Here is a 24,820-nt window from a genome sequence, read left to right as displayed (position 1 = left end):
AGTAGACATCCCAACCCTGTAAAGACATCTTTGTACTCCTCCAGGATCTGTTCGGCAGTTAATGGTTTTGTGTGCTGCAACACATTGTGAATCTCTGTTGGCACATTTTGGCTTTAAGCCCAATCTTTAGACTTGCTCCAACTGAGATGCGTGGCTGTTGTGTTCCATTTATGATCTGGAACTCTAGATCTTCCTTCTTGCCATTGCATTGGGCTCTCAGACTAATTTATCTTCTTTGGATGATTATCGTGCCATCATATAACCTCAACCTTATATTTGAGGGCTTCATTTTTGGATTGACATGTTGAGCTACTTTGCACAGGTCTGTGAAGATAATGATGTTGCATGGTGCATGCATTTCGAGGGTTTCAATACTATTATTAGCTCCACTTCTCACTGTGTTTTGTGTTCAAAGACTGCAGTATTTTCTCAGTGTCTGTCTTTATTGGACAGCTTCTAAAATATCTGCTTACAGAGAGAGTGTCTCATGGCAGAGGTCACATGACTACGGCAAGCCTGATAGGACATGTAATACTGTTGCATTTCAAAACACAAACAGCTGACATGTGGGAGCACCACCACCTGCAAGTTCCACTTCCAAATCACACACCATCCATACTTGGATGTGCATCACCATTCCTTCATTGTTGCTGCAGCAAAATCTTGGAACTCCCTTCCTAACAGCACTATGGGTGTATGTAAAACACATGGACTGTGCCCAGTCATTCAAGAAAGCTGCACACTGACATCTTCTTGCGGACAATTGGGGATGGATAATAACTGTTTGCCTTGTCAGTGATTCCTACATCCCAGGAACATATAAATGAATGAATGAGGATTGAAGGCTTGGGAGAATCATAGACCAAAAAAATTGGGGATTGGGTAGTTGGAAGCCAGGGGTTGAGGTGCTGGGTGGAGGAAAGATGGAAGGACAGTGGTGATTATGGCAGCGTCTTAAATGGGTGGTCAGGAGGAGGTGGTGGCAGTGGCCACTCAAGTGATGGTGGTACTGTTGAAGGTCAGGGCTAGTGGTCAAACATTTTCCTGCTGGAGATGGTTAGCTGGCACACTTGTTGTGCAAATGAAGACTGCTACTTGTCAGCTCAAACCTGAATGTTTACAGGTCATGAAGTAGGCTCACATATAAATACAGCCTATCATTTGTTATATTGTAGATACCTATGATTAAATGGAAGAGCTTTCATAATTATTCAAAATAGATTTTTTATTGAGGCATCTTCAAATGAATTTAAAATAATTTGTATGTTTTAATAATATATTTGTAAGGAAAGTGGCAAATATGTGCAGTATGACAATCAATAATGCATGTGCCTATAATTTTAAATAGGTTTCCATGATGACTATCACTTGCCTTATTATGATCTTGTTCCTTTGGATCCCTCCATTGAAGATATGAAAAAAGTAGTCTGTGATCAAAAACTTAGGCCAACTATTCTAAATCAATGGCAAAGCTCCCAGGTATGACTTGCACTGTTTTTCATTTAATAATTGCAATTTTAGATGGATACAATTTGCAGCTAAGTTCATTACTAATGGTAGACTACTTATTAAGAAGGCTAATGGAATGCTACCCTTTATTAGAGAGGGATTGAACATAAAAGTAAGGATGTTATGCTTCAGTTATTGGTGAGACTGCACCTCGAATACTGTGTGCAGTTTTGGTCTCCTTATTTAAGGAAGGATGTGAATGCATTGGAGGCGGTTCAAATGAGGTTTACTAGATTGATACCTGGAATGAGTGGGTTGTCTTATGAGGAAAGATTGGACAGACTGGGCTTGTTTCCACTGGAGTTTAGAAGAGTGAGGGGTGATTTGATTGAAGTATGCAAGATCCTGAAAGGCCTTGACAAGGTGGATGTTGAAAGGATGTTTCCTCTGTGGATGAGCCCAGAACTAGGGGACACTGTTTTAAAATTAGGGCCAGAATTTTTCCGTCGGCGAGTTGGGGGCGGGGCCCACTCGCCGGCGCGAAAATGACATGGGATGACATCATGGGAAACCCCCAACGTCATCCCGCCCCATTTAAATATTCAGGAAGGCGGGCGGACAGCGAAATCAGCTGTCCGCCTGCCGACCTGTCAATGGCCAATTGAGGCCGTTGACAGGGTAGTTAACCCAATTAAAGGCCCTGCCCGTCCAACCTTAAGGCTGGCGGGCAGGCCAGGAGCCCCAGCAGACTTCTGAAAATACATGAAACTTCATCCACTGGCAGGATGAGGTTTCATGTCTGTTTTTAATAAAGTTTCTGTGCTTTTTATTAATATGTCCCATCTCGTGTGACATTGTCACATGAGGGGGACATGTTAATTTTTTTATTTTTCTATTTTTGATGTTTATAAAGCTTTCACCGATCTCCCTGAGACAGCACTTAGTCTCAGGGAGATGTGCGCTCTTTGACAGATGGGGAATCCTTCCCCCACCCCCCGCACAGGAAGCGCATAGCGCTTCCCAACGGGCAGACTGCTGGGCGGGCCCTAATTGGCCTGCCCACTCAAAATGGCGGTGGGGCCCGCTTCGGCGGCGGCAATCGGCTGCCCGCCCGCTGTCGAGCCGGTCGGGCCCACCCGCCCATCAAGGGCAAAATTCTGCCCTAGGGGTCGCCCTTTTAGGACAGAGATGCAGAGAATTTTTTTCTTTCAGAGGGCTGTGTGACTTTGGAATTATCTGCCTCAGAAGGCGGTGGAGGCGGGGTCATTGAGTATTTTTAAGACAGAGGTAGATAGATTCTTGTTAGGCAAGGGAATCAAAGGTTATCAGGGTTAGACGGAAATGTGGAAATCGAAACACAAGAAGGTCAGCCATGATCTTATTGAATGGCGGAGCAGGCTTGAGGGGCCGAATGATCTACTCCTGCTCCTATTTCTTATGTTCTTCTTAGGTTCTTATTAGTGTTCAAAAGTCAGTTATCAGCTTGCACTTATTCCCATCAAGGATGTATATTTTTATCAATGTGTATTTTTCAAATAGCTTAATGAAATTTGTGAAAGTGGTTTAAATCAACAATTTACATTTAAATCACAAACAGTAAAAAAGGGGCACTGAAGCTAAGCTATACTAATTAACTGCAAAAAACCATATGATTTTCCTCAAACAAAAACCAACACACCCCATCTACTTAATCAGCAAAGTATATAATAAATTATCAATCATGTCACTCACTAAATATAGTTAGGCATCACATGCATGTCAGGTATTCCGTTAATTTCTCCTTAATGTGCAAGATGGAAATAATGTAGTTGTTTCAGATTGTGTCTTTCCATCTAAACATATTATAGACTTTTATCTATTTCCATCATAGGACAGAAGTTGATCTTTCTCCAACCATCTTGCAAGTCCAAAAATTAAGCAAGTGTAAATGAAATTGAACTTTGAATTCCATGGAAAGACAGCGCTGGGATGCACAGAGGCATTCATTAAAGCTGGTCTGAAATGAACGTCATCTGAGTGAAACTGCATACAGGAATCAATCTGCAGCATTGCTATCCTAGAATCATGGGAAGCTGGGCCCATGCCTGAAGCTCCCTCATATGCAAGCTTTAGTGAAGCACTAAGGAAACTGTCTTATTCACACCAACAATCACTCCTCTCCATCCAGACATAGGCTCTGTGTTGCCATTGGTCAGTATCATCATAGCATGGTTAGTTCAAATCAGGTCTTTAAAGCCCTGTGAAAATGTGCTTTGAAAGCATTTATTGCAGCACTGTTGGCTGTTAATGGCATGTTAATTGTATTATTAAGGATAAAGATACATGGGTGAAAGGCACTGATTAAGTACCTTGAGCACATATAAATACAGACTGCTGAGACCCTGGATGTTGATTAGGGAGAATGCAGACATATATAATGTTGCAACCTGTAAATAAATTTAGCATTCAGTAAAATATTGGTGTCTGGCTTTGAGCTTCACTATCTGGCTCCAGAATGAATTAATATGGTAACAGAGAATGGTTGCCCAAAGGTGAGGTTGGAAACTAAGACATTTTTAAGACAGAAGATTGTAATCTGAGTCACTTTTGTGAAGACTGGCTGAAAGCAAGTGTAAATTGTCAGGGTATGATTACCCACCTATGTTCTTTGAATCTGAACTTTATGACCAGTGGAAAAATGAAATGGATATGTGGACATATGGGTTATATCCTTAATGAAGAGAAAGCAAGGAGTGGCCTTGACATTGTTGCTTCCTAACAAAAGTAAAATCAGAAGCAAAGTATTTTCTGAGCTGCATGACCATTAGTTGAATGCTGTTCAGGGTTTGGATTTTCTATTGAGCTTCATGGATGAAATTTACCAGAAAGATGATCTACTAGATGCCCATGAGACATGATTAGATTTTGAAAGGTGGGTAGTCATTCCATAGAGGAATGTATCATGGACTTTGCTAAGGGGTCACATATGGATAGGCTCCTGGTCTTAACTGGCATTCCATTCTCAGATAAAGGCACCCCTTTGGATCAAATTTCTGCTACTTTAAAAGAAATTCCTGTGGAAGCAATAATTTCCATCAGCCTTGATGGCACAAATGAGGGGACATTTTGCATTGCTATAAAGGATGGAAGACTCGATGATTATGGCTTATGGAGATCGTTTGGATATGGGCACAGGTATCACAGAAGACTTAGAGACAGAAGGAATGAGGATGAAGGCATTTTTAGCAGATCTGGCAGATGACAGGATTGGAGTAGCAATAATAGACGAATGAACTCCAGAAAAGCTTGGGGAACAGTTAACAGGTGTTTCAGGTGTGACTCAAAATATCATTATGTAATGAACTGGCCAAAATGGTTTCCAAAGCAATGCAGAAAATTCAGAAATTAAAGATAATGATAAATGATCAGATTGAAGAATTGTACTAGTCACAAGAAGCTTTAGTCTGGTAATGAGTGCATTAGTTATGGATTCCTTTGATTGTGCTGTGTTGGATAGTGGTTGCACCTTGGCAGTATATGGAACAAATTGGCTTGTTAAAATGTTATTTGGATTCACTCCATAGTAAGGGTTGAAGTAATGTCACAGAGTATGAAAGTTCTCCTTGTTTCAAGTTCAGAAATGAGAACATGTTGAGGTCACCTGAAAAGATTGGAGATTCCATACAAAATAGATGGAGTAATCGCCTTTCAGTACTGATGTAGTCTCTAGCGAGATACCTTGTGACAAACAGAAATGGAAATGGAACATGACAAAGCATGCAATTTACCCAATCAGAGCATTATTGCGCCCCCTTAACAAAACCTGACATTTCTAATCAGAATGTTAAAAGAAGTATTAATAGCATCAGGTGATAAGAATTTGAGGGAAAAAAAGAAAATTGTCTTAAAGTTACACAATTTGCTCACCATTCTTGTCACAGATTAAAACTCCTATTAAAGGGCGCAGGTGTGGTTGATAATGAGAATACAAGGCTCATCAAAGAAATTAGAGAATAATGGGACATATGTAAGAAGTATTAGAGGATGCCACCACATCCCATTGTAAGTCTTCCATAAGTATAAGACTTTAATGAAATAGTAGCCATGGATTTAAAGATGTGGGACAAATACAGAAACATTTTCATTTTACATCTTGTAGACATGCCAGCCAGATTTAGTCCTTCTACAGCAGGACATAATAAAGAGAAAAGGGTGATTGTAGATAAAGTCATGGATAAATGGATAGGGACCAGACCGGAGCACCAGCTAAATTTCTGACTGACAATGGGGGACTTTTCTAATGACGAGTTTAGAGACATGCAAAAATATTTGTGATCATGATCATGACCGCAGCTGAAAACCCTTCTGAAAGTGATTGATGAGATGCTCCATATGATCTTAGCTGATCAACCAAACTGTAAGTTAACAACTGCCCTGGCATAGGCAGTCCATGCAAATAATTTCCTTCAAATGATTGCGGACCATGGTCCTTATCAATTTTTCTATGGGAGGAATCCCAGAATACCTTCTGTGTTGTGTGGTAGTCCCCCAACCTCAGATGGCACTACAATTAATTCAATTTTTTATGCACACTTGAATGTGCTTTACATGCAGAAAGAATGGTATTCATCAAGTTGGAAGCCTTGGAGAAAATTCGGAGAGCTCTAAGGCATCACATAAGACCATCGAGATAAACTTTAATGCTGGAGATTTAGGGCAGAAATTTCCCCCCGTCGGGGGGGTTGTGCGGGGGCAGGCGGGAGCAAGCACAAACCTGATCAGCACCCCTGATTGGGTGCGCACCGCCATTTTACATGGGCGGGCCAATTAAGGCCCGCCCAATGTGACACACACCCAGAAGCGCTGCGCGCCCCCCGTGCGGGCAGGAGGATTCCCTGAGTTGGGGCCTGCGCCCTTTTGCGTTTTGAAAAATGGAATAAAGTGAGAAAAAAATTTTAAGGTCATGTCCCCTCATGTGAAACTGTCACATGAGCTGGGACATGTCCATTAATTTTTTCAAAAGTTTTTATGTAATTAATAAATCCTTCATGAAACCTCGTCCCGCCCGTGGATGAGGTTTCATGAAAAATGCAAAGGCCGCCTGGGCTCTTTGCCTGCCCGCAGTCTTAAGGTTGGACAGGCAGCATTTTTAACAGCTTTAATTATTTTGTTAATGGCCTTAATAGGCCTTTGATGGTTCAGCGGGTGCGCAGCCAACGTGGTGAGGTCGGGACGCCCGCCCAATGTCACCACGCGTTATTTTATGTGTCGGCAAGCGAACGGGAAAATTCCTCCCTAAGTATACAGTGAAAGATTCAGTCATGAACAGTGGAGAGGTCCGAGTAAGGTGATAGAGTGTAAGACAGTGGATCTCCAACATGGTAGCCAAACTATTAAGGTCCATTCATCTTAGTTAATTGGGATTGATTACAAACTTTCAGAACCTGAGCAATTAATAGAAGGTGGTGAGGCATCTGTATCTCACAGACTCATATGTTTGACAGTTATGAGAAACAGAATACGGTAGGTAAGGGGCCTGCTGGAGATGGGCAGAATATTACTGATGCACAAAACAGGGCTGCTGTATACAAAGGACAACTGCCTAAAGTGGGTACTCAGGTGATGTACATACCATAAGCGTTCAATGAATGGAGGGATGTGACTATTGTAGGGAGAGCAGGGAAAGCCATTGGCAAATTCAAACATTGACTAAATGCCCAAGATGATGGACAAGAGGTAAGATCTACGGTCTGGCAAAATGGGATAAAACAGCGGAAAGCAAGAAAACACTGTATGAGTTCTCCTAGTGGATCTGGGAGTGACCCTTGCACTAGGAAACAATCACTTACTAGTGACAGAACCTCTGATCATGGGACAGAGAGATCCTGTAGTAATAGTCCAGAAAGACATAGATGAGCAAATAGATGCTGTAGCTTGACTAAGTTATGTAATAGAAGAAGGATTACAGAACAACCTAGGAACACTACTAGAAGTAGAATACAGTTAATACAGTTAGATTTAGGTCATTATGGAAAAGGACAATGGTAAAGTTCTAAAATGGGGGAAGACAAATTTTACAAAGCTGAGAGGTGAACTGGCAAAAGTGCACTGGATACAGCTACTAAAAGGGAAAACAATGTCAAATCTATGAGAGGCATTCAAAAGTGAGGTTCTATGGGCACAGTGTAGACATGTCCCCACAAAGAAAAAGGGTGGTACTGCCAGATCCAGAGCCCCTTGGTTATCCAGAAAATACAGGGTGAGATAAAGCAGAAAAAGAAAGCTTATGACTTAATACTGTAGAAAGCCTAGAGGAGCATAGAAAGTACGGGGGTGAAGTGAAAAAGGAAATTATTAAAGCAAAGAGAGGATACGAAAAAATATTAGCAGGTAAAATCAAAGAAAACCCAAAGATGTTTTACCAGTACATTAAGAGTAAGGAAATAGCTAAGAGCCTTTCAGAGGTGTACGTGGTAATTTATGCATTGATGTGGAAGATGTGGACAGGGTTCTCAATGAGTACTTTGTCTCTGTCTTCATTAAGGATGGGGATGATGCAGACATTCTAGCTAAAGAGGAGGAGTGTGAAATATTAGATACAATAAGCATAATGAGAGAGGAAGTACTGGAGGGACTGACATCTTTGAAGGTGGATAAATCACCAGGGCCGGATGGATTATATCCGAGGCTGTTAAAGGAAGTCAGGGAGGAAATAGCAGATGCTCTGAGGATCACTTTCAAACGGTTACTAGAAACATGTGAGGTACGAGAGGATTGGAGGTCTGTGAAAATTGTATTATTATTTAAAAATGGTGTGAGGGACAGACCAGAAAATTATAGGCCTTTCGGTGGTGGGCAAATTATTAGAATAAATTCTGAGACACAGGATAAATTGTCACTTAGAATAGCACGGATTGATCAGGGATAGTCAGCTTGGTTTTGTTAGGGGAAGATTGTGTCTAACTAACTTAATCAAATTTTTTGAGGAAGTAACAAGGAGGATTGATGAGGGTAATGTAGTGGATGTTGTCTACATGGATTTTAGTAAGGCATTTGACAAGGTCCCACATGGCAGACTGATCAGAAAAGTGAGACTCCATGGGATCGAGGGGAAGGTGGTGAATTGGATCAAAAATTGGCTCAGCGACAGGAAATAAAGGGTAATGGCCAATGGATGTTTTTGTGAATGGAAAACAGTATCCAAAGCAAGGCTCAGTGTTGGGGCCCTTGTTGTTTGTTGTATATGTTAATGATTTGGACTTAAATGTGGGAGACATGATCAGGTAATTTGTGGGTGACACAAATGTTGGCCATGTAGTTGATAGTGAAGAGGAGAGCAGTCGACTCCAGAATTATATCACTGGTTTAGTTGAGTGAGTGGAAAAGTGGTAAATGGAATATTCGATCCAGAAGAGTGTGAGGTAATGCATTTGGGGAGGGCAAACAAAGCACAGGAATACTTAATAAACAGGAGGATATTGAAAGGGATTGAGGAACTGAGAGACCTTGGAGTGCATGTTCACAGGTCCTTGAAGGTGGCAGGACAGGTGGACAAAGTGATAAAGAAAGCATATGGAATGCTTTCCTTTATTGGATGAAGTATTGAATACAAAAGCAGGGATGTAATGCTGGAACTGTATAAAATGCTGGTTGGGCCACAGCTGGAATTTTGTGTACAGTTCTGGTCACCACATTACAAGAAGGAAAAAAATGCTCTGGAGACAATACAGAGGAGATTTACAAGAATGTTGCCAGGGCTTGAAAATTGCAGCTAAGAGGAGAGATTGGATAGGCTAGGTTTGTTTTCCTTAGAACAGAGGAGGCTGAGGGGTGACCTAATTGTGGTGTACAAAATTATGAGGGGCCTAGCTAGGGTAGATAGGAGAGACTGTTTCCCCTTGCTGAGGGGTCAATTACCAGGGGGCATAGATTTAAGGTGATAGAGGATTAGAGGGGACATAGGGAAAAACTTTTTCACCCAAAGGGTAGAGGGCATCTGGAATTCATTGCCTGAATTGGTGGCTGATACAGCCTGAAGTGCTGTAACCTGCAAAGCAATGGACCAGAAAGTGGGATTAAAAATGAGCAGCTAGTTTCTTTTTTAAACTCTTTTTTTGGCCAGCGCAGACATGATGGGTTGAATGGCGTCTTTCTGTGCCATAACTTTTCAATGGTTCTATAGACTCCCTTATGACCAGGAGGTTTTGGTGGCTGGCACAAATTAGAAGATAAATTAAGGAGAAAGACAGAACAAAATGAGTTGGATAGTTGGAAGGAATTTAGTGTCTACTCTGAAGTGCCAGATAGGGGAGCCAGCCTTACTGCATAGAGGGATATGTGTGGGAAAAGTCATCCCAGATGAGACAAATAAAACTAAAGAGAGATTAGTGGTTCAGGGTTTCGAAGAGAGACTTAGGCCTGAATTTTTGGGATGGCAGGGGCTCGCGTCCCAGCATCCGAAAAGTCAACAGGGAACACGTCTCTGTCGAGTCAGACGGCCCCGCAGTCAATTTACGCTCCAATGTGCATTGACTGGTGGAAAGCAGGACTTATGCCCCTCACTTGGGAGGAAGTCCCACCTTGGAGAGCTGCCGGTTGACAGTGCTGCAGTGGACAGAAGAGGAACTGCATCAACCAGCCTGAGACTAAGGGCAGAATCGTCCGTTCCCGTTGGTGCCGGGCGTCATGGTGGGCGTGAGCTGACAATACGGTGAGAAGGCCAAAAATTATTTTTGTGCCATCGTGAAACCAGTTTGTGATCATCTGCTCCACCTGTCAGTGGCGGGCCGCGTTTCCTGCCACCACACATCAGGAACCTCATTTTAGTGCTTGAACATCTCATTATAAGCCCTGCTCGTCAGAATCATCCCCCCATGTCAAATTTGCCATGCACGTCGGTGTGACTTCAGAGCAGCGTGCTTCACGACTGCCTTTAAAAGGCATGCACCTGGCAACCTGAGCTTCAAGGGGAACTCAGAGGTGAGTTAACACAACCCTTGCGCATCGCTCGCAAGGATCACTTGTAGGACATCAAGGAAGAGGCACTGTGCATTTGGCGGTGGCGCAGGGTGGCCTCTTTTTCCTGGCTGGCTTTCAGTGTGGTGCTGGGGCAAGGGCTGCAGTGCAGGTCAGGCCAGGGTGGGGTGGCAAGGCAGCATAGACTGAAGGAAGTACACAAGCACACGCCAGGGTGTTGAGGGATTGAGGGAAGTGGCCACTCACTTGGAAAAGCTTGTCAAAAGTGAACATTCTTCTGCAGCTGAGACCATTCAGCTGCAGCTCCATTGACATGTTTGGAGTCGGGCCTCTGAAGCTTTTCTGCCCAGTCAAGCAACGCAAAAGCATGAAAGTGCCACCATATGCTCCAGAACTTTTCACCCCTTGGACGCAGACAGCAAACTAATGTGTGTTTTAGGGGGCATCAGAACGATTGGCCGACTGGGGCACGTTGTACAATCCCTTTGCGAAAGGTGGTCATGGCTCACAGCGCCTTGCAATGTCTTTATTAACATTTGGACCACAGTACCTCATGGTTCAAGCTAACAGCGCAGCCTTGCAGTGTAGGTTAAGAGAATGCCTGAGCTGAGAGCACAGCATGCAGTCCAGTGGCCGAAGCTGCTGCCAATTGGTTAAGTGGAGTGGGGTGGAGTTGGGTGGGGTTTTGGACAGCCATGAAATGCACTACACATTGGCCATCCACGTGTGGCCAGCATTCTCCTGCATGCATGAAGGGGCCTTCAGGCTTAACCAAGAGAGGCTCTTCGGACACATATGTTAACCCACGCATTGCTCTCTTTGATCCTGCAGGAGGAGAACATCAGGATCATGATGATTTAGCAGTATGCCTCATGGTTTACAGTGAGCAAAGAAGAAGAGAGCAGTGGAGATGCCTGGCTCAGTAAAGGGAGGGACACCTCCCACAAGATGAAGCGGCAGCAGGGCCTGCTGTGCACGCAGCTGAAGATTCATCGAGAGCCGTCGCTCGTAGACACTTTGCTAGACCCAGGGTCTATAGGTGGTGCTTGTCTTTCCTGCAGATGACTGAGAACCAGTGTCACCAAAGACCACGCATTTCTAGGGAACTGGTCAGTCACACATGCCACTTGTTGCATGATTTAGCGCCATGGGGACAGCCAGGAAGCAAGAGCGCTGGGATTTGCGCAGATCTCCGGTTTCCCACAGGTGCAGGGTGCCATTGACTGCTCTCACATGGCGCTTAGATCTCCATGGCAATAAACAGTCAACTATGTCAACTGCAAGGGCTTCCACTCGCTGAATGTTCTGCTGGTGTGCGACCACCACAAACGCATCCTACAGGTCTGAGCACAATTCCCAGAGAGTGCCCATGACTCCTACATCCTTAGCAGGTCTCAGATCCCTGATATCTTTGAGGGTCCAGAGATGCTACTGGGTTGGCTCCTTGGGGACAAGGGCTACCCACCAAGTACATGGCTGATGATGCTCGTGCGTCGGCCTCAGACTGCAGGAGAATTACCGTATAACAAAGCTCATGCTGCGACCTGGACTTTGGTGGAGCAAACAGTAGGCATTTTGAAAATGAGGTTCTGGTGCCTCGACAGGTTCAGTGGAGCACTGCAATACAGTCTCCTGTGGGCGTTACACATAATCATAACTTGCTGTGCGCTACACAACCTGGCGCTGCAATGAGGGGAAGACCTGGCTGGAGGAGATGGAGGAGCTGCACGTATCCTCCAATGTGGAGGACATCAAAGGGGATGATGGTGATGAGGCCATCATAGTGGCCAGATGAGGCAGGCGCGCTTGGAAGGCCTTCATAGCCACAAGATTCATGGAGGATGATGACAAGATGCAGTGAGGACAGTCCTGACATCCTCACCTTGCATCTGTGAATGTTTGACTCCTGTGTTGCTGCTGGCAGCGCACATACCCTCAGTGCTCAGGCTCATGTAATGGAGACACAGCAGAGGCCCTAATAGTTGCTAGATTCCAGGAGGATGATGACGACATGCTGTGAGGACGCTCCATAGATCTTCACATTGCCTCTCTGAACATCTGACTCCTGTCTGGCTGAGAACATCTCGCTTGCGCTCTGTCATCAGGGACATATCATGGAGATGCAGCCATGAAACTTTAAATGCATATGATCCTTTGTCAGCCTTCAGCACCTATCCCCTTCAGAAGCACAGCATCACCGGACACAGATGCTGAAGAAATGGGGGCCAGCCCCCACCTCAAAGGTGCTGAGAGCACACAGAGAGAATGATGGAACTCTGTGATGCCTGCCCACGACATTCTGGCAGCAATGACAAGCACTGTCAAGGTGCAGGCATCACTAATGTGTCCAGTGAGTGTGAAGCTGGACCATCACTTTGGTGTGAAGGTTTCACACTGGTCAGGGAAGAGGCCCTGGACTGAGATATCTGCCTTTACCTTGTGCAGCAACCAAGGTTTCACATCTGAGTGATACAAACACTGCTCATCATAACAAGGAACCATAGGCAAGGATGCATTCCTGGGAGTTTATTTACAATAGTGAACATTATGTACAAGTGATTAACACCCGTGCTCAGGCTGTGCAACTACATCTTCTTAACCTTCCTAACCCTACTGCTACATATTGGTGCTCCCCTGACATCCACAGCAGAGATGGAGGCAGCCTTCTGACTGCTACACACTTTGTGCTATGACCTTGGTGGGCATTCTCTGGAGGGCTGAGACCTGGAAGGTCTGGGACTGCTTTCGGGGTCCTGCTGTGGGCTGGCTGATCCTCCTCGGCCTTTGGAGCTGGAGCTGCTGGGATCACAGGAAGAGAGAATTTGGATCAGCCGGTCATTCCCTAAGTCACCTGGGTGGATGGCCCCGGGGTGTTGAACTGCAGATTCTCCTCCCTATGAGTGCGTGACGGCCCCTGGCAGACTCATTGAGGAGAAGAGGAAGCTGGAGTGAGATCGAGCTGCTTCACACTCCCCTTCTTTGATACTGCTGGAGGCCAACTATGGCGTCAGCGATGGAGTTCAGCCCACGCAGCAGTGTAGGACTGATACCCTAGACCAAGGTCTCCTTGGCAGCCGCCATCCTGCCACTGTTGACCTCGATGCTTTGGCATGCTGGCACCATTACTTCAGACCGAAGGTGGTCAGACTCCTCCATTGTTCCTTGCAATCTGAGGAGTGCACCAGACATCCCTTCCTGATATTCCTGTGATTGTCTTTGCAGCCCCATCAACTGATTGAGGACCGAGATCAGAGGCTCATGATCTGACTCGGGCTCAGCAGAATCCTTGTCTCCAGCAGTCCTCCGAGTGCCAGTGACCAAGGATGTCCCTACCTCTGCCTGCTGTGGAACAGATTGTGTGGTGTGCTCACCAGATTGCGATCCTGAGACTAATCTACATCTAGGTCCTACCAAGGTGTGTGTCGTTGCACTGGTGGAGGGTGTGGGTGAGCAATGGTCTTGCCCTCAGGGTCCTCATCCAAGGTGCTCTTGGCACTGGGGTCAGGGTCTTGTTTGCCTGGGGGTGACATGTCACATGTGCCCAGGAGAGAAAGTGGAGATTATTAGTGCTTGGCAGCTGCTTTGAGCGCTGAACAGTGGACTCAGAGTAGCGTTGAGAGAGGAATAATGTGGTGAAGGAACCTCACCTGGGTGTTCGCTGCCGACCTCACCATTGCCGCAGGAATGATTAACGTCCTCTCCAGCCAGCTCCAACGCTTGACGCTTGAATGGAATGAGGTCCTTGATGTCTGGGACTCCACCCCCAGTTTCGGACCCCACCCGGTGATTGTACGTAATCTTGTTCTGCATAAAGACAGGTGGAGAGAGTGTGAGCAAGGCTTGTGCCAGGCCAAATGAGAAGGATGGCAAGCGTGCGAGTGTGCTGAGTGGAGCCATGGACGGCATGAGGAGGCGATCTCCAGAGGACATGAGGCCAGATGGAGCTGTGGGGGTGGGTGTGGGAGTGCGTGGTGATGTCCCTTGAGCTGGCAGTGAGCAAGATGCCAGTGCATGTGTGATGGACTTGTGAGTGGGTGATTTGAGATTGATGAGATGGTTGACTTACACAGGCGGCACCTATGAGATCATTCATCCATTTTCTGCACTAGATTGTCATGATAATAGCTGATTGCAGCTGTGGACTCCAGTATTAGAGATTATACAGTACTCAGTACTATATATGGGGTCAGCTGACGTGGGGGTTGAAGGTCAGATAGCTCATGTTGGAGCCTGTCCTGATAGAGTCCAGACACTGCAGATATGTGTTCATGTTAGGAAAATGTGTTATTAATAAAGTTAGCTCAGCTACAATGTCAACGGCCTGTGTGCATCATTAAGAAACAAGAAACAAGACATGGTGTCAGAAGCAAACTAAATACAACATTGGAGGTTCTGAAACTACTGACAGAGCTCAGTTTGTCACTGAAAATTGGAGGAGGTTCCGGCAGTGATTCGATGCAGTTAGATGCAGTTAAACAGAAAAAGCCCCAGGAAAGAACAAATAGACAGCCCGAAGGTAAAAAGAACAAAACTGCTATTAAAACATCTAAATGCAACCGATGTGGAACAGAGCATTTACCATGCAGTTGTGCAGCCTACAGAAAGCAGTGTAAGAACTGTGAGAAAATAAATCACTTCGCTAAGATGTATAAATTGAAGAAAGTGCACATGATTGCAGATGATGATACAGAGACTGAAACTGAACTTTTTGTTGGTGCAGTAACAACAAATTCCAAAGAAGACGAATGGAAGGTTGACTTAAAAATTGCCAACATGACGGTGAATTTCAAGCTTGACACAGGTACACAAGCAAATGTCATTCCCATAAGCCTCTATTGTAAGATAAGCAAAGAAAAACAGCTAACTAAAACAAAAGTGAAGCTGTCTACTTATACAGGTGAAAAAAATGCGGTAGAAGGCAAGTGCACACTTAAAGTGAAGTGAACCAAAAAACAGTCTCAAGCACTTCTATTCATAGTGGTGAAAATTGATGCAAAACCCACTCTTGGAATCAAAGCTTGTGAAAATCTGAAGCTGGTCAAGGGAATAATGACTGTCACCACTGAGGACATCCTGAGCGAGTATAAAGATGTGATCCAGGGGATTGGCTACCTAAAAGGAGAACAAACCATCAATATTGACAAAGCTGTGACACCCAAAATACACCCACCCAGGAAAATACCAGTAATGCTGAGAGACCAACTGAAAGCAGAGTTGGACAGAATGGAGAAATTTCACATCATCAAGAAAATTGAAGAACTGACAAAGTAGCTTAATCCAATTGTAATTGTAGAATCTGTGAGTCTGTCTGGATCCCAGAGACCTAAACCAGGCAGTACAAAGACAGCATTACCAGATGCCCACAGTAGGAGAGATCATGTGTAAGCTAGCTGATGCTAAATACTATTCAGCCTTGGATGGTGAGTTCAGGCTTCTGGCAGGTCAAGCTAGATGAATGTAGCTCCTATCTCTGTACCTTCAACACACCACAAAGGTGACACGGGTTTGTATGCTTACCTTTTGGTATTAATTCAGCTCCGGAGGTGTTCCACAGAACAGTGAAGCAGCTGTTCGAAGAGTTAAAGGGTGTGGAAACCTATATCAACAATGTGGGGGGTCTGGGAAGCCTCATGAGAAGAACACGACCAGAGACTGAGGCAGGCGCTGGCCAGAGCTAGAGAAAGGAACCTCAAGTTGAAGAAGGAAAAGTGAAAAATAAATTTTCATGAAATCAAGTTCTTGGGACCCGAGCTAACAAGTGAGGCACTGAAGCCGGACCAGAGTAAGATCGAAGTAGTCATGAACATGCCACTCCCAGAAGGTAAGAAAGACTTGGAGAGGTTTTTGGGAATGGTGACCTATCTTGGGAAATTCATTCCGAACATGTCAGACCCGACAGCACCTCTTAGAGAACTTCTACAAAATGGTGCAGAATGGCATTGGGAACAAAGTCATCAGGAAGCTTTGACCGGTCTGAAGAGAACACTGATCCAGGCACCAGTGTTATGATGTCAGTCAGCCGGTCAAGATCTCAGTGGACACTTCAATGACTGGCATGGGAGCTGTCCTCTTGCAATATGATGCACCAGTGGCATATGCTTCAAAGGCAATGACTGAAACACAGCAGCGGTATGCCCAAATAGAGAAATAAATGCTAGCAATTGTGTTTGGCCTAGAATGCTTCCACCAGTTTGTTTATGGCAAAGGTGTGGAAGTAGAGTCTGATCATAAGCCTTTGGAAGCTATACTTAAAAAGCCACTGAACTGTGCACCACCAAGAATCCAGAGATTACTAAAGCATCTGCAGAGGTACCAGGTCAGAGTTAAATACAAGCCAGGCAAGGAAATTTACAGCGCAGGTACTCTGACATGTGCATACCTACCCATCACAGAGAAAGAGGATAAAGAATTGGAAGCACAGGTTCGCATGCTGACAAAGAACTTACCTGTGACTAACCAAACGGATGAGATCAGGGAAGTGACCAAGAATGATGCCACCCTGAGAAAACAGCAGCAGATTGTGCAAACTGGCTGGCCCACACATCGGACCGGAGCCCCTTCTGCTGCACAAGAGCACTGGAACTTTAACGATAAACTTCATTTGGCAGAAGGGATACTTTTCAAGGGAGAAAAGATCATAATTCCTGCAACCCTGAGGAAAGAAATGCTGCAGTGCATACATGAAAATCACTTTGGCATAGAAACATGCAGGAGAGGAGCTCGAGATGCAATGTATTGGCCTGAAATGGGAGCACAAATCAGGGAAATGGTGAATGTGAGTGCAGTGTGCCAAAAGTACAGTAAATCACAACAAAAAGTACCAACTTCAACCACACACTGTTCCAGACAGGCCCTGGCAGAAAACTGGAGTGGACTTGTTCACATTTGGCAACAGTGAGTGCCTACTAGCAGTACATTATTATTCAAAGTTTTTTGATTCTGTGCTGCTGAAAAATGATAGTAAGAGCATCACTGTAATAAGTCATTTAAAATCAATTTTTGCTCGCCATGGCATACCTGAAGTGCTCATCTCAGATAACAGTCTACAATTCTCAGGCACTGATTTTCGAAAATTTGCACAGGACTGGGGGTTTTGCCACGTTACATCAAGTCCCAAATATCCACAATCCAAATGAATGGTGGAATGTACCGTGCGGACCTTAAAACACCTGTTGAAGAAGGTAAAGTTGGACAGAAGAGACCCCTACCTGGCTCTGCTGAATTTCAGGAATACTCCATTAGAGGGTATTGGATCATCTCCAGCACAGCTCCTGATGGGGAGAAGACTGAGCACTAAGCTTCCCACTGTGTCCCAACTGTTATTTCCACAGCCAGTGAGCTACAACGTGCAGGACTTGCTCAAACAGAGACAGCAGAAGCAGAAACAGTACTCTGATCGAGGTGCCCGACCTTTGCCTGACCTGAATATGGGAGAGACAGTGAGGATTCTGCATGAAGGCATCTGGATTCCTGCTGTTGTCACAGGAATCACAGAAGAACCAAGACTCCAAATGGACAACAGTACAGGAGAAACCAGAACTTTTTACGGAAAACAAATGAAACTCAACCCTGCTCTGAACTAGAAAGTGTAGCTGAAGATCAAAAACCAGAATGCACCAGTGAAGCAACAGATAACCAGACAAAGCCTGAGAGTCCTGAAAACTACCCAAGGGGTGATAGTGGAACAGAGCTGGAGAAGGCCCCTTGTCCTTCAAAATCACCTCTGTCACCATTCAGAACATCCAGTGGAAGAATTGTGAAAAAACCACAGAGATACAGAGGTGTGTAAAAGACATAACAGGCTGATCAAAACAGAGTGAGAAAGAGTAGATAAGAGACTTTGTGTACTTAAGTTGTATATAAGTATTTTTAAGAAGAGGGAAATGTCATGATAATAGCTGATTGTGGTTGTGGTCTCCAGTATTAGACACTATAAGATACTCTGCACAATATAAGGGGTCACCAGACCTGGGGGTTGAAGGTCACATAGCATATGTTGGAGCCTATCCTGATAGAGTTCAGATATGTGTTCATGCTGGGAAAATGTGTTATCAATATAGTTAGTTCAGCTACAATGTTGACGGCTTGTGCATCATTAAGAAGCAAGAAACAAGACATGGATGGCCGACCTCTTGTGTGCAGCATTGGCACTGACCACCTTTGCCACTGCTTCCAAAGCCAGAGTGGTGACACTGATAGGCCTCCTGCAGCCAGAGCAGGGGTAGAGGTCATCACGGCAGGCTTCCAGGCATCCAGAAGGTGTCCCAGGAATGCGTCACTGAATCATGGAGCTGCAATCTTCCTGGCTTTTGGGGCCATGTCTTGACTGGAGCCGCACTGGGTTGCAAGCATTGAGAGGTGTGTGCGCGGCTGTATTTTAAATATGGCACCCAGCGTGAGGAAGCAGCGAGGTAACGGCATAGCAGGCCAATCCACGGCTGTCCACCAGCGTGTTCCCTGTGACTGCATAATTTATGAGGCGGGAAGGAGACGATTTGGCATGAAAACCCGCCAGCAGCTAAAACAACTTTTTTCACGCCTGCTACCGCACTTAGTATAAATCTAGGACAATTCTGCCCTAAATCCTGGGAACAAGAGGACAAGGTAATGGTATGGGGTCCCAGTGTGGGGAGGGTAGGGAAGGCTTGGTGGGTCGCCGGGAGGCTATCAGGGTCTTGAGGAGAGGCTGTTGGGGGAGATATGGAGGTCATTGGACGTTAAGGAGAGGGTGCCCCCAGTCGGAAGGGGGCTTCTGATGGAGGCTTCCCCCCACCCTTCCCACCTGAGATCTAACTTGCTGTCTTTTTGGACTTGCCCACAGAAGTGCCTTGGTCCTGCCAGCCTAAAAATTGAGGCTAGTCAGGAAGCAGCCCTTAACTAGCCATTAAGGGCTACTGAAGGGCCTCAATTAGGGCAAGGGCATGTTTAGCTGCGGAAACAATGGTTCTGATATGGGGCTTCACTTGTCAAATATCTTAGGGGAAATTCTATACAAGGGACATTCTGAGAATAGTTTGCGATTGAACATTATACAGAAAATTGTTCCCTATGGGGTAAGTACATTTGACAAGCGTGTGACTGAAGAAAGGTTAAGGATTCACTTTGCTAACATAAAAGAGATGCTAGAAAGAAAATAAGTCTTTAAAATAAAATGGGTCAAAGCAAGTCATCAGTTGTCAGATTGCTTTACAAAAAGGAAAGCTTGCACAAGGAGACCATAAGAGGTCCTAGAAGAGGGGCATCTTGTATTATAATGTGGTGTACAGAATATGGAAAATCATTTTTTTTCTCTTTCCTTTTTCATTGATTTGCTTTGAAATATTGTTTATGTGTTATAAAGTTTTGGTGTAAAGAAAAGGGGGGAATCTATTAATGGTATGTTAATTTTACTATTAGGTTAAGAATACACAGGTGAAGGGCATTAATGATTTAAGTACCTTGAGCACATGTAAAGAGAGGTTTCTGGGATACTTGGTGTTGGTTAGGGAGGAGACAGTCATATGTAATGTTGCATTCTGTAAATATGTCTAGTGTTAATAGAAACCTATAAAATTCTAACAGGACTAGACAGGGTAGATGCAGGAAGGATGTTCCCGATGATGGGAGAGTCCAGAACCAGGGGTCACAGTCTGAGAATATGGGGTAGACCATTTAGGACTGAGATGAGGAGAAATTTCTTCACCCAGAGAGTGGTGAGCCTGTGGAACTCATTACCACAGAAAGTAGTTGAGACCAAAACATTGTATGTTTTCATGAAGGAGTTAGATATAGCTCTTGGAGTGAAAGGGATCAAAGGGTATGGGGAGAAAGCGGGAGCAGGCTATTGAGTTGGATGATCAGCCATGATCATAATGAATGGCGGAGCAGGCTCGAAGGGCCGAATGACCTACTCCTGCTCCTAGTTATAAGTTTCTATGTTATGTAAAATATTGTTGTCTAGTTTCCTACTTTGCCATCAAGCTTCAGAATGAATTAACATTGGCCTCCAGGACACATCCACAGTATACAGGGCAGGGATTTGGAAAGCGGGCTGCACGGTTATGCCAAGTAACAGGTGGAAGAACAGAATAAACGTAAGTGACTGTGAAGACTGATGATGTGGGAAATGGACAAAGGTGCTGGATTTGACTATGAAGTTTCCCATTTCACTTGTGGATGGCACAGAGCCAGTTCTACATTCAGGGGAGAAAAGAAATATTAATTAGTGTTTCAATAGAGGCCCAGACAAATGTCTCTGGTAGCTGTTTAGGGATTATTTCCTTTTGGCTGTCATCAAATAAGCTGCATTGCAAAAGTCTAGGGGACGTGGTACTGAACTTTCTCAGGTGAACATAAAAGATCTCATGGCTTTATTTTGAAGAAAAGCAAGGGAGTTGTTCCAGTATCTTGGCAAATATTTATCCTTCAACCAACGTCATTAAAACAGAATATCTGATTGTCATATCACCGTCTGTGGGGCCTTGCTGTTGTAAATTGGCTGCTGCGTTTCTTATATGTTACGGACAGGAGGATGGTTAATTTTTGATTAAAATTTCTGATTTCTCCTCTCAACACCCGTCCATAAACAGAAAAGTGTTTTGATTTGCTTCCCCCTTTGTAAGCGGTGACGTGCTTCCCCCCCCCCCACTCAATTTTGGTGTGATCCAATTTTCTATTAATAGCCTCATAGCAAACTTGAGATAGGATGAACTGAGAGGGTTAGTTTATTTTCACATACTTAAAATGCGTGAGGGGGTTGCTACGTAGTCCTCTGTGCACTCATTTAGTAAAAGACGGATAGAGAAAGAAAGATTTACAGGGCAAAGTCCAGAGAGGAAAGAATTACTGTTTCATATGTGTCCAAAGTCCAGAATCAAGGTCCAATGGTGTATTCCTTCACAGAGGACAGCAGGCTGAACTGATGCTGGATAATACACTTTTCCAGTAGAGTTGACTTCCACTATGAGATAGGTGCACAGAGACGAGTCAGTCTTGTAGACAATGGTATAGAGATTCCAGTAGAAACAGTATAGATGGAGCCAGGCAGTCAAACCTCAACAGAGCCCCTTTTCTGTGCTGCTGCTTGCAAATGGTAACAAAAGCAGACTGAGGTTTCTTAAGCACCACAAGGCAATATTACTGGTTCCACCAGCTATGGGTTCATGTCACATGATTCCCACCTCTCCACTCTGGCTTTTACAAATGGTGTGTATCCATTTGTCTGTGTCCCTGAGATTGTTAATGTTCCAACCATTAAGTCTTGAACTGGAGGTTGCAGGGTCCTTTGTCCTAGCAGATGAGTCAGCTCTGGTTGGCCAGGCCTGGATTATGAAATATAGATGGCCTTTGTACAGCTCCCTTTGAATTGGGTTTCTGTAGCACACAGGGGTCATTAGGGTCTCTTCAGAGATAACAAGGTGTCAATTTCTGCAAAACTGCCATATTAGCTAGTAATGTATTAAGGTCACAGACAGACATAGCTCCAGCCATTTTAAAAAGGGTCTTTGTCCAGTTTTAAAAATTTTAGAAACTAGTTATGAGGACATCTATATGTGTTTTATAAAAATATAAGAATGTGAGGTCTTAGCCCCCTGACATTTATTATAAGAGTGACTACATATTAAAAATACTTCACTGGCTATACATTATTTTGGGCACTTGATTATTCCAACCCTGCCCGGATGGCCTCCCAAAATTCTGCCATCCATAAACTTGAGGTCATCCAAAAACAAGTTCCGTTGACCCATCACCCCTGCATTAATTGAGCTACCTTGAGCTTAGATTTTAAAATTCTCATCCTTGTTTTCAAATTCATCCATGGCTTTGTCCATCTCTATCGCTGTGATCTTTTCCAGCCCCACAACCCTCAGAAAATATCTGCACTCCTCCAATTCTAGCCTCCCTGATTTTACACTATTGCTATCACGGTCTGTATCAGGAAAATTGAAGTCCCCCTTGATCACTACTCAGTGGTTCATGCATCTTTCCATTATTCCTGCACATTTGCACCTCTACCTCCTTCCTGTTATTTGGTAGCATGTGGTATACACCCAGTAGCATAATAGATCCTCATCTCTGTACCTGGCAGGGTTTACTGATCATGTGCTATCTGATTGGCTATAGCATTTCCTACAAAGTGCCCAGATTTAAATCACATGATGGGTGCTATTACAGTTTCTTCAGGGAAAAGTAGCTCTGCTTTATATATTTAGACCAGATGTACAGTTCATTTCCCCAATTTTACATTGAAAATAATAGTCCACACTGCACTACAGCCTGGGAAATATAGGCCAAGTGCCGTCAGCAGAATTTGGCAGCTCACTGAATAAAACCATCCTGCTTTTCTCAGGAATTCACCTGAGGTTGCTTGGAAAAAGAAATGGATATTTACTTGTGAAGGATTCAACTGAGAACTGAGTACATCAGCTTTTGTCCTAAAATGTTGTCGGGGTTTGATTCATGTAGAGTGAATGAAATCTGTATTTATTTGATCCAACCATTTTTAAAATTATAATTAAAACATTACCACTACAAACTCAGGAAATACAGACAATACCAAAAGATACATGACACTGAAATTTTTTTTTTTTACTGCTCTTAGTAATTGCAATGCATGCTCTAATCCCAACAGCAGTACTGACTGATTATTAGCAATTGAAGCAAATAAGTGCGAAATTTTACTTTGTTCTTTTTTAAAGGCTCTACAGAAGATGGGTAAAATTATGCAGGAATGTTGGTGTGTCAATGGAGCAGCACGACTGACAGCACTTCGCATCAAGAAAACCCTTTCCAAACTAAGTGTGCAGTAATATGGAGCATCCAATGGTCATTAACTTCCAAATGCTGAAATCTCAGTATTGAGAAGTTGCTTCTGCAAATAAATTGAGAACCAGGTACTGTCAGTATCTATCTTTACAAAGATGCCAAAAATGTGATTGGGCAGGTTAATTAAACAGCATAACAACATGTGACTCTCAGTAATAAAAACATACATCTGTACAATTAATAATTGGTATGAGAGGAATTTTTAAACTGAACAAATGGATTTTTGGTTTTGGCACCTGCACAACCAATATATACACAAATGGCCAATTAGCTTCTCAAGATAAATTATCTGGCTTATTAAATGATTTAAAGCATTTCTGTTGTGATTTTGTTGCATGAAAAAAAGCATGGAATAATACAAAGCCTCTGATTTGTGACATAAAAGCATTGTAATTGTTATTTAAAAGTGTCTGTTCCCTTGGGAATAATACTTCAGTTTGGAAACAAAATGCGATACTGGTATTTAATCATGTAAATGAGCAGATTCATGAAGCTTAAATGTCAATGTAATAAGACTTGATAACCCAACAGTTCATCCATAGGTTAATCTCGATGCTTCCCAGTATTGATCTCATTAGATTGAGCATGGAGGCCGTTCCTGAAATCAGAGTAGGTCAAATTCTGAAAAAAAAACGCATTGTGTTCTCTGTTTTACTGAGATTGAATTGAACTGTGGCAGATACTTCCTGGTATTGATCATTTTTATTCCAAAATGTATCCTATTCAGTTAAGATACTAATTGTGATAGCAGGATAACATCTTATACATGTTACTTTATCACTGCTTAATCAAAGTGCACAAATAAACCAGAATAAGATGCATTTATTCTTCTTAATAAAAATTCTGTTGAAAAACGTGACAGGAGAGTCTCCAGGTTTGAGATAAAACATATATGAATTTTTCTCGCTTTCTGCCCCCATCATGCAACACCTTCTCTACAAAAAACCAGCCTCCATACATATCCTGTCTTTATTATTTTATGATAAGCCTCATGAATGTGTGCATGAGCGATTCTAGTCAAATTCCCACTAATTTTAAATGCCTCCCTTAAAGAATTATCAGCTGGGACATCTTGTGATAACTGCTGAGATTGGATATAATTGTGTGGAAAACATGTGCACAAATATTTGAGCCAAATTATAATTCTTATAGTTTTTCTATTTGTCTTTAATATCACAGCTAGTTAATATTAAGTATCATCCAACAAACAACTGGTGATTTTGAAGCTGAGGTTTTAAACCAAGCTAAAGTTGGCTGTTCCCGGTGATTGCCTCTTCAATCAAGTACATACTGCGGCTTCAAATAAACAGAATATGTAATTTAAACAAGTCTTTTAAGATGCTCATTGGAACTTGAGCATTTATTTACATATGTGAATTTAAGGAGTAAGCGAGACGTATTTTGGATATGGACTAAAACAAATGTGCAATTAGATTCAATAGAACAGTGGACGAGACAAAATTGATTCCACATGTGAACATTATGGGGTAGAGGTTTTGCTAATTTAGGCTATTTTTATCAGCTCAACCTGAATGAAATCAGCCAAGCAGTGGGAATGGTCATGGAAACTCAAGAGTAAGTTATGTCACGCACAAATCAATTTAGAGTAGGG

General features: G+C 43.5%; 1 protein-coding gene across 1 annotated transcript in view; it reads left to right on the top strand.

Moving 5' to 3' along the window:
* The window catches only part of LOC144686208 (activin receptor type-1B-like), a 110,635-nt gene extending 87,443 nt beyond the window's left edge, over positions 1-23,192 (top strand). Inside the window, exons 8-9 of the mRNA XM_078551302.1 lie at positions 1,349-1,479; positions 23,082-23,192. Coding sequence (XP_078407428.1) covers positions 1,349-1,479; positions 23,082-23,192 — 242 coding nt within the window. The remainder of the gene's footprint in view (positions 1-1,348; positions 1,480-23,081) is intronic.
* The last annotated feature ends 1,628 nt before the right edge of the window (positions 23,193-24,820 follow it).

This window comes from Cetorhinus maximus, chromosome 11 (assembly GCF_964194155.1).
Source record: "Cetorhinus maximus chromosome 11, sCetMax3.hap1.1, whole genome shotgun sequence".
NCBI lineage: Eukaryota > Metazoa > Chordata > Chondrichthyes > Lamniformes > Cetorhinidae > Cetorhinus > Cetorhinus maximus.
The sequence above is the reverse complement of the archived record's forward strand: the minus strand, read 5'-3'. Positions and strand labels throughout refer to the sequence as shown.